At 41.2% G+C, this 11,051-nt stretch overlaps 1 protein-coding gene across 1 annotated transcript in view; it reads right to left on the bottom strand.

Annotated features, from left to right (window-relative positions):
- Nucleotides 1-10,580: 10,580 nt before the first annotated feature.
- The window catches only part of CSMD1 (CUB and Sushi multiple domains 1), a 909,441-nt gene continuing 908,970 nt past the window's right edge, over nt 10,581-11,051 (bottom strand). The window contains exon 71 of the mRNA XM_044419148.1: nt 10,581-10,740. Coding sequence (XP_044275083.1) covers nt 10,581-10,740 — 160 coding nt within the window. The remainder of the gene's footprint in view (nt 10,741-11,051) is intronic.

Genomic DNA, 11,051 nt, shown 5'->3' with positions numbered 1-11,051 from the left:
ATCATGAATGGACAATCAATGCTTCATGTACAGAAACTTCCAATGTGTTCACATGCTTGTTTGTTTACACTGCAGGTTCAACCGAGAGAATTGTGTGTGCTTGCAATGGTGACTGTGCTGAAAGTTCCATAAATGTTTCCTTTCAAAGAGCAGGAAGAATCTTTTTCCTGTTAAGAGTAGCACTCCCCTAGGAGTGACCCTAACATGCTGGAGGTGTAGACCACCAAAGCTAGCCGTGGGTGGCGGCAGCAGCCACCTTGGTGCCTGCCTATTGCTTCTTCCTCTTCTGATTTTGACCCTCTTTCTAACACTCCCATGTTGCCCTCGCCAAAGCACTTGGGTTGTCCACTCCTGTTCCAGCAGAAGCAGGAAGAATAACACGAGAGGGGAGACCAAGTTTGAACAAGAGTGATGGTGATCTCAAGTGATGAAATAGCACATCCCATGTAGAACTGGAATTCCTGGTCGGACCAGAATTTCTTCTCATGGTTCACAGTCCCACATCTTTGTCCCATTCCCCCACCCCCCATGAATTCAAGAATAGTTTATGCATATTTCTCAAAGGACACATTTTTGAATGCAGAGTTTTCAAATGTATGCATCTTGTAAAAGCATTTTTTCACATAGATAAATCACACAGCCAGCTTATAAATGTGCAGACTTCAACTGCAGATAGCATCTGAGTCCATGTGGAATCTTCATGTTGCAAACTGGGTAAATCCTGATAAAAAATGAAACAAACTTTTTCATACATCTCTAGTTTCACCTTTGATCACCTTTGTGTTAGCTCTAGTGCAGACTAAATTAATGAGCATCCCTGTAATGGCATCCATTCCTGACAATGGCATGCATATCACCATCAAAATATTGCCTGATTTAGGCCTAAATGGCCGTGTGTTCATATAGTCAGTGTGTGTGTGTGTGTGTCCCAGAAGTTAAGAGGAAAGCAAACTTTTCCCTCTCCACATTTGTCTTAACTTCAGGAAAATGCATGTATCTTGAGTTCCCTTCTGTGAGCACCTCAACATCCAGAGGAGGGCGTTCTCTGCGGTGGCGCCCAACCTATGGAATTCACTCCCCAAAGAGGTCCGCCCGGCACCGTCGTTACTGGTTTTTCGGCGCCAGGTAAAGACCTTTTTATTTAAACATCATTTCAATTGTTAAAACATATGATCTGGCCAGGGCAACTTCTTCCTTCTCTTTCTCCTCCTATATTTTTATTTTATACTGATAATTTTAATTTTATATTTGTAAATCAATGTATTTTTTGTATTTTTGTATTTAATGGTAATTTATTATGTACTATTGTATTTCAATGTATTTTATCATGTTGTAAGCCGCCCCGAGGTTTCAGCAAGGGGCGGCATAGAAATGTAATAATAATAATAATAATAATAATAATAATAATAATAATAATAATAATAATTTCCCAGCAGGGTAAAGTTGCTTGAACTCTTCTAGTGTCGCTTAAGATAGACCAGTTCAGCATACTTTGGAACTGCTTCTGCCTAGATCACAATGTCCCTCCCTGAGAGCAAGAAAGGGTGCTGCCATTTGCTTAGTTCAGCCCCCTTTCCCCGTTAAACTGTGAATAATCAAAGAACAACCGCAGACCCTGCCTGCAACAGCACATAACACCACAAAAAGAACTGCGGTGTTGCAAGACATCGCTACACAAACAGCTTGCAGTTCTCTCTCTGTGTCTGTGTGTGTCTCCCCACATCTCTCACACCTCCCCAGAGAGAGGGGGGCCTCAGATGACCCTCCCCCAGCACTCTTCCAAATGAATGCTACTGTTCTTGCGTGCCAGTCATTTGTACTCACAGTAATATGGGGATAAAGGATGGCATTTGACTTGCATTTTCATTGGCAGGTTGATTTTTATAAGCTCCATAATTCAAACGGCTCATCTACTTTGGGGTGGATGCACTGGTACTCAATCACACTTACCTTGAATTCTTGCTTTCTCTGTTGAAGAAGTCTTTATGCGAAAACGCCTTGCCTTTCCTCACTCCTTTTGTTTGCCTGCTTGTTTTTGGTTTTGTTTTCACAATTTGTGTTTGCATATGAATAGGAAAATGTAGAAATGGATAAATCTGTCAATTCTGGTTTCTCTCAGCTTCCTGTCTTTAACTTTAAATTTAGTATATCTCATAGTGAGAAAATTAATTTGGCTCAATTTGTCCTAAATTTTGAGACATCTTTTAAAGCTCACATAAAAATTTGCAAGTCATTTTGTGCTCATCTCTTCTCATGGGTGCATTTTTGCCAGATAAATACACATTTTTCTAAGCGAGATTTTCAATATATTTAAAATGTTATTTCCCCTAACATATGCATCGTACAATCGGTTGTCCTTTTTGGATCTTCATTGCAAAATTCAGAAAAGAAGTGCGAATTTTGAAGGAAAACTGAGGTTTGGTGCACATAGTCATTCAAAAACATATAATTAAGTTGGGATTAATTGTTCCTTTTTCTAGTTTGCCTTCCTGGGAAAGGGCACATTTTAGACAGTTGACTTTTAAGTGGGATACAGAACTGTTACAGTAGTCCGCTATGGCAGCAGAATGATTTGTGTAACTATATTGGCACAGTTTGATGCAAAAGAAGACTCCCTGTATTCAAAGGCTTACATCCAATATACGGCTAGTGGGAAAATGTTCCTGGCCCACCGTGGTTACATGTTCAGTTGCACACATAGCAGAAGCAAACACGGAACATGTTGCACCTGGATGGTCAGAAAAGCTTCTGTAAGCAGGATCCAAGGCTTGGATTTGATGCTTAAGCAAGGACAGAATGGAGTCTCCGCAATCAAGAGAAACGTTGGGTTGGAAGAATGACACCAATGGATGCAACCTTTTATCATCAGACATTGCAGGGAATATTTAGCAAATTGTGGGAGATTCTTTGGAGGTCTTCATAGCCTGCCTGAGATTCTACCATTCTGAATACTCTGGTGTCTTCCACAAACTCTGTTAGCTAACTGCTCTCTCAGAAAAATCACCAATGAATAAATTTGGTTACTACCCCGAGTATCTGCACCACATATTGCAGATTCTCTTATTTCTGCACCACAGTAAGTCTTTCTGTACTTTGTTTCCCCAGTGCACCAGAGCTTGTCATCTTTTATTCTTCCTTGACTTTCTTCTTTTGCCCTGTTTCATAACTCTCCTGCCTGCTGAGTTTGGCATCGTTAGCACACATGACTTTCCATCCTTCAGTACTTCTCATGCTAAGGAAAACTCAGACACATGTGTCTAGACTGCAACAGGTGAGGGAAAAATTCTATGCCCAGATAATGGTAATAGAGGGCTATTAAGTTTCACATACATTAACCTGTAATACAGCATGCTTTTATTTTATATATTTATATCCCACCTTTTTCTAGCAAGGAGTACATGGTGACTTACAGAATCTTCTGTTCCTCTGTATTTTATGAACACAAGATCCCTGTGAGGTAGGTAAGGCTGAGAGTAAGTGACCAGCTCAAGGACATCCAGTAAACTTCAGGACTAAGTGGTGACTGGAACCCAGATCTCCCAAAAGCCAATCCCATCTCTACCCATTTCATTATACTGGCAACCATTAAGGGATGGTATATATGAGATCTGACCTGCCAGAGTTTCTTAGAATATTTCTCTTTATTTCCAGTTCTTTTTTAAAAACTTGAAATAGATGGAATACATAAATTCCCTCTTGATTAATTTCTTCATTTCCTAATTTGTGAAGCTTTAATTGTAGCTCTTCTGCTATTTGCATCACCAACTGCATAACATCTCCCGAGATGCATTTGCGAGCTCTGTTTCATCAGGGCATAAGCAGGTGCAGCTAGGAAAGGAAAAAGGCTTGGCTTTCTTATTTCAGAAGTGTGCAATTATTATTGTGCTGTTGGGGAGGGGCAGCAATAGCAGCTGGCACAGAGATTGTTCGAAAAGGTAAAGCAGCACAGTCAAGCTATTGACCACAATCCATTGGAAATAAATTAATTCTATTCACTTCAGTGGGAAAGAGATAGCATTTCCTTAATTCTTTCCCATGGGAATAAAATGTGACTCACTTAAATGCGCTTTATTTTGTCTGAAGCATCATTATTTTACAGTATGTGTTACAAAGTTCCAGGATCTCAGATCTTTCCCAGACTTCCATCAAGAATGGATGGCTCTGCATCCAGCATATACCTGCTTTGTCAGCATCAGATGCAGTCATCCCAGGATGAATTTCTGTTTCCATTCTTATCACATGAATGGCTTTATAGATGATTGGACTGTAAACGAACACAATCAGAAATACAGTTCATTATAATTCTGAAATGTTTTGCCCTGAAGCAGTCCCTGCTAAGGCAATGGTGTTTCCACTGCACTGAGTGACAGTATGAGCAAGAGTTATCCAACATCAGAGCTGTTCCTGAGATGCATTGTGGAGCTTCATTCTGTTGGAATGGGCAGAGTTGTTTGCTTTATTATAAGAGCTCACCAGAATTTACCCATATATTCAGAAATGCGATGGCAATAATTTGACTTTTTTTAAAAATAGGAATGTGAAAGATAATGATTATATGCAGCTTTTTCTTGGGTCCTTTGAGTCCTTGATTCAACGTCATGAACCTGTACATAGAGAGTCAATCATTTAGAGCCACATCTGGTCCTTCCCTACTGTTTATATATTCTCCTGTCTCTCCACCGTGTTTGCATAAAAGAAGGCAGACTTCAATGGGAGAGGTGGCTGACTTTGATGGTGAAAAATCCTGGAGAAACAGCTACTTGAGGGTCATCTCAAGTTGTGCTACTAAGCATACATGCATCCCCAAACTAGAGCAACTGGACAATTGTGCAGGAATCTGTGCACATTCCACAGAGATGGAATGTGCCTGGGGTACCTGGGGTACATCCTTTGCAGTTCAAACATAAGAAAAATGTGTCACTCCATACCCTGTATCTCTTCTACATATAGACTTGGCTACCCATGTGTCTTCATCTGCTTAAGGTTTTATAGATCTGGATTAAAAGGCATTTTCTTTTCCAGCACCTGGACTTCTCGTCTCCTCTTGATCCTAGAACTGCAAAGTCTAATATAGAATAAACAATCAAACAGTAATTTTTCAGCCTGTCCTTTTCAGGGACTGTGGATCTGGACTATACAGTTTGGAAACAGACTACCCAAGAGACTGCCTCCTCTCCTGAATCCTTGCCTGGGTCTTAAAATCTTTGGAGAGACCCTGCTAATATCGTTGTCTTCCCAGAAGTTGGTGTGAGAAGTGCTGTTCTGGGCGAGGGTTCCCACACTGCTTTCAGGCAGCTGTGTGATAAGCGAGGCAAGGTTTGCTCCTACTCCACTTCAGGACAGTCATGTAAGCAAGTCTATTGGGTGTGATGATCTTTTATTATTGCTATTACTGTTTTTAATTGTGTTCCAATGCATTTATTTTCAATTATGCTTTCTTTGCTACTGGAAGCCATCTTGAGTGACATATTCTTGGTGAAAACTGAAATGTCAAAGCAATAAATAATCAAAGCAATAAGTAAAAATGCAGAAATGAGTGCTTGTCAATTCAGCTTTGCTCTCTTCCCTTCACAAAGTATGGATGTAGCCACAGATCAAGCCAAAACAACAAAATGGATTAGAACCTGTGGCACAACCAGAGGCAAGGCAAACAGAAAGCAGGCTTCCCAGATGGACAAACCTGTCCCCACCTCAGGTAGCTATCGTAAGGAACGGACAGGAAAGGACAGGAAGGGAAAGGACAAGACGGGACAGGACAGGTTTCCTCAGAAATAAAGGGCTCTTCCTTTCAAGTTCTTAACTTTGATATCAGCAGTACCCTACATTTGCTCAAATACTCACTCCTAAACTTGGTGAGTAGGCATTTTTGATTACAGATAAGGGAAAAAAGACTATAACAACAGTAGATGGCCACACAGTAATCTGGAAATCTAAAATTAAATATTTAATTAGAACTTTGATTTTGCTTTCAAGATAGGTGGCATTGCACAGGCTATATTACAATCTTTTATACTCTTTTGCCAAAAAAATTACTGTATATTTTAAACAGGCCACTTCAATATTAATACATGTGTAATAGGTTCAGAACTGAAAATTCAGCTAAGGATGGTGCATTTTACAGTATTGGGAAAAAATTACAGGATTTTTTTTCCATTTGTATTGTAAAAACATTTTTTAACAATTTACCTACATTAATCAAAAAGTACAGCATATTTAATAATTTTACAAATTTTTAATAAAAAATATATCTCTGTACAAAAAAGTTCTTTTGCACCTACTTCATGTCACAGCAGCATGTCGTGAAATGGCAGAATGGGATACTGGGAATGAAAATTAGGTCGACTTGATCATAATGCCAGCTTCCCCCCACCCCCTTCTTTAATAACAGCTTTGTTTGTTTCTTTACAAAATATATTACAGAAGAAAAAAAATTATTGCAGCTAGCCTGGAGAAAGGCAAGATGGGTGATACAAGCAGCAGATTTAAACAGCTTTGAAGCACATAACCTGTTTAGGATTGTTATTTCTTACAGCAATTTCTTTTTAGCTTTTGCTTATCGTAATCCATCTGCTACTTCTTGGGGAAGAGTCAACTGCAAATACCTCACAGAGAAGAATCCATGACTGCCTTGGCATGATGACACAACTACAGTTGGAGAGACCCCCAGTTCTGATATTCCAGTCACTCACTCAAGCCCTACTCGAGTGAGTGGATTTTGGGTGGCACTTTGAGAATCTGGGCAAGTAGGCGCGTGCATCGTATGTGCGTCTGGACATGTATGGAACCTTGGAAGAGAGGGGAAGAGATGGGAGATCTAACCTGGCCAGTGTGATACAATGCTCCCATAAGAAAAATAAAAGGAACCAAAAAGTTTCAAGAGATAGGCACAGAGGTGACACAGAAGAAAAAGAAACCCTCACAACCTACCTTCATCAGGCATGCCTGTGTTTCCAGATATGCTGTGGATACAAAGCAAAGTTTGGATCTGCAGTTCTTCTGAAATAAAGCATTAAGTACCAACAGAAAATCTGAGTGTGTCCAAACTGGCTGTTTTGTCTGCATTAAGTTTTCATGAATTATTATTCTAATGTAAACAGCCCTGTTGTTTGAGCAGTCCTTGTTCCAGCAATTATGCTTCACTAGCATAAGTCATATCAGAATTGAGTTTTCAGGATCTGAAGCAGGGGTGGGCAACTTCAGCTGTTCCAGGCACCAGTTTTCAACCCTACAACTTCCAGGGAACTGGATCTCTCCCTGCTGCTGACATTGCCACCACTGCACAGCCAAATCTGGTAGAGTAGCAGCAGCAAAAAGCAGCCAGTTTCTAATAGCCCCGCTTCACTGCCACTGTGGAACTGGGCTTTGGTGGGAACAGTGGGGTGGGGGGCTTGTGAAAAAGACTGGGGGCTGCATGCAGCCAACAGGCCATGTGTGCCCCATGCCTATCTTAAAGAATGAAATGCAAAAGACTGCCATCCTAATCACATGAATTCTTCTGGTATATGACGGGGCTCCTTTGCCTGAAAGGCGGTCCCCATTCATTTCAGTGGAGAGAGCCGATCATGCGCATGGACTTTCTCGTGTGCCGCTCAGTCCACTGGAATTGCCCATATACAAGAAATCCATTTCCACATATGAATGCACATTGGTCTCTGGACTGGGATATATGCTGATAACAACAGTGTATTATAAAACTTTCATTCTTCTTACTCTTCTTCCAGACAGGGTAAGAACTAGAAAAATCCATTCTTCCTTATAATCTTGTACTTTTCTGAATGACTTTGGTTACTTCTGCCATTACTACTGTGTAAATAAAGTGACTCCAAAGGCAGCAATGCAAGGTTTTCTCTCTCCAGTTGACAACAGTGCGGGCCACCTAGGAAGTAATGGTGTAGCCATTTTATCTGGTCACTGTTGCCCTTCCAGAGGATGCAACAATCTGTTGGATATCATATAAAATTGTAAACACATATGGAATAGGAAAAGACATCATGTGCATCTACAGCAAAGCAAAAATGTCCAGATGTGTTCTAACTTTATAATGTTAAACCATTTTAAATCCACATAAACAGCTAAATATATTGGTATTGCTGGTATCTTCCATCAAAACTATATAAGGTTTTCTACTTTGATCAAAGATTGCCCTGCAAACTTTTCCTTGCTATTTAACATAAACTTCTTTTCTATGAATGCTTATTTTTGGTGATTTGTTTAGTTACTAGACTCTCACACAGGGATACAGCAAAACTTGTGGGGTAATCTTGGTCGGGATCCAAAGAGCTACCTTAGACAGCCAAAGGCTTGGACTTAGTCACTGCTATTTTTGTTTTTAATTTTTGAACAAGAATGGAGTATTGCCCCTGCCATATCGCATTCTGCCTTTGACAGCCCACTTCATTTCAAAAAGCAGTTTCATGTGGCATCTAGGAAACACACGCCCATTCATCCTTTGGCCACGTAGAACTATTTGTGCGGCTCTTTGGAACCTGGCCTACATACTGACTTGAAGCAAGTTTGGGTATTGGAATCCCCAAAGAAAGCTTTCTTTATGCACTTAATGTAGGGGGCAAATCAACGGCGACATTCAATATCCTAGTCCCACTGAAGCCGGCACAAATAACCCCAGTGCAAACGTCAACTGAGCCATGCTATAACAGCGCAGGCTACACCATGCCCGGAGGCAGCAGTCCAGTGCGCAAACGCATGCGCTACAGTCCCATCAGTAGCCTATCTGGACGTCATCGCAGAACTGTCCGCAGGACTGCGGACTAAAACTGAACGTGGTTGTTGACATATAGTGGATTAGATTAAATTAGTAGCGTTATGGCCAACATTTGGGGCATGATGAGGCATCAGGGAATTGTGGAGTATGGCACATGCGCTGCTCCCCATGCCTCGTCTTCACCCTGCTCTCCTGGACTGAAGAGGAAGGAGCAGCAGAACCGGATGGGGCCACGGGAGGTTTTGCTCCCGCTCAGCACGGTCACTGGCTCTCTTCTCCTGGGCCACCAGTGGCACCTGTGCTGAAGCTGGGCTGTCCGTCACTCAGTGTGTGTGAAAGGCTCAGGCAACTGAACGGCCCGTCGATGCTTTTTATCATTTTTGTTTTGTGAAGGAAGGGGCTCTTTTCACTGCTTTACTCTGAAAAGTCCTCTAAATCTCAAACTTGCTCTGTCAAGCTGTATGATTACAAAAGCATTAAGCAGTATTGGTTAAAAAATGTAGCCAAGGCATCCATTCGCACACACATGCACGCGCGCGCGCACACACACACACACACACACACACACACACATATATGCACATATCATGGAAATGTCTAATGGCTGCAGCGGTAAGTTCATACATAAAATGTGGCTGGAATTAACATATGCTACTGCAATGCATTTGTATGCTCAATGTAACACCAGAAATCAATGTAACTTCACAAGGAAGAAAAAAAAAAGATGGAAAACAAATGCGAAAGGGAAGACTGTATTATGAGCACAAGGCCCACAGGCTTTATGAATTATCTAAAATAAATTACTATTAACATTTTGTACAAGGCAAGCCACAGTAGCTGCCTAACTCCCCTGCTGTTATAGAGTGTGATCCTGACAATAACGAATGATGCTGGGAAGGAAGATTGGTAAACATGGAATTCCCCCCCACCCCTCATCTGGCTGGCTTGTACTGGTGTCTACAGAGAAGATAAACCGAAATATGGTTTCTTAATGATAACAAACACCCTACCAGAACTAAGGAAAGGGGGTGCTGGGGAACACACACTCTAGGAAAAATTATCATGGCATGTTTCACTGGAAAAACAGAAAGAAAAAAAAGACAAGTCATGCTTATATACAATGAATAGTGTGTATAAACCCTGTATAATTGTTTTTTAACCAGTATCTTACTCAGTCATTCATACCACACTAGTGCAAAAAATTGTGCATTAACATTTTGCAATACAACAGCTGACTGGGAAGTTTGTAGACTGCCTAATGTGTGAACATCTGAGATATACTGTAGGGTTGTTCTAACCGAACACGATTTCAATGGTAAAGCATTTTGTAGATGTGTGCAGACCCCAAGGAAGGTTGACTTCTCTTTCAAGAATGTTTCTTGTTTCTTCGTCTTCTCCTTCTTCTCCGTCTTGTTTGTGTTTAAATCTTCTTCAGAATGTTCTTATTCCTGGGGATAATTTATGGTGCTATTGTTTATCACAGTTCCCAAAGGAGTGATCCAAGTGCCCAGAAGATTGCATTGAAAGGCATCCAGCCACATACAAATGTGAAAGTCTGAGGCATTTAAATATGACAGATGGTTATGACTTGGCAGTCTTCCTTCAAAGTGTGCCTTGATTTGGAGCAAATGCAGCCAGGTATTTCATATCCACCTTTGAGATGAAGAAACGATCTTGGTCTTGATTCCCCAGAAGACTGACGTTTTACCAGAAAGCCTCGCTGCATCTATGCTGATCGATGTGAAAGATTCCAGCAACGAAGCCAAGAGAAGAAGGGAAACTGGTATATGGCACCAAAGGAATTACTGCTTGTCCATCAGAGGTATGGCTATGACTCAGTCAAATTGGGCACTGAAGGCTATACCACTGTACAAACTGTGTTCAGAGTTGTGTCAAACCGCACAGCTTTTGCCTCTGTGGGTTTCAAGTTTGTATCATACATAGGGTTTTCAAATGATGCCTGTCCATTGCTGTTTTCATGTCCAGCATAACCATTGTACTGTACTTTTGGTCTTGTTCTGGAAGGTTAAAGAAAGGAGAAAAGTCTGAGTTTCAGTCACAGCACATAGCACAGCTAAGTCACAACCAAGTGATTTGTACCACAAGAACCAGATCCTAGTTCACAGGTATCCAAAAGAGCACAGACACCGCATCCGGCCCACATCAGTGCATGGACTAAGAACGTAGTTGGGATCTTCCCCGCTGGACTTGTCCAGAGGTCCTAGAGGGTAAAGCCAGCTTGGACACTTGAGATACACAAACTGGCCTGACTTTACCAGTCAGCATGAGGGTTCTCTCCATGTCCCACCCCTATCTCAAGTAAGAAGGG

This window comes from Varanus komodoensis, unplaced genomic scaffold (assembly GCF_004798865.1).
Source record: "Varanus komodoensis strain SLA01 unplaced genomic scaffold, ASM479886v1 scaffold10, whole genome shotgun sequence".
Taxonomy (NCBI): domain Eukaryota; kingdom Metazoa; phylum Chordata; class Lepidosauria; order Squamata; family Varanidae; genus Varanus; species Varanus komodoensis.
Note: the sequence above shows the minus strand (reverse complement) of the source record. Positions and strands in the feature narration are given on the sequence as shown.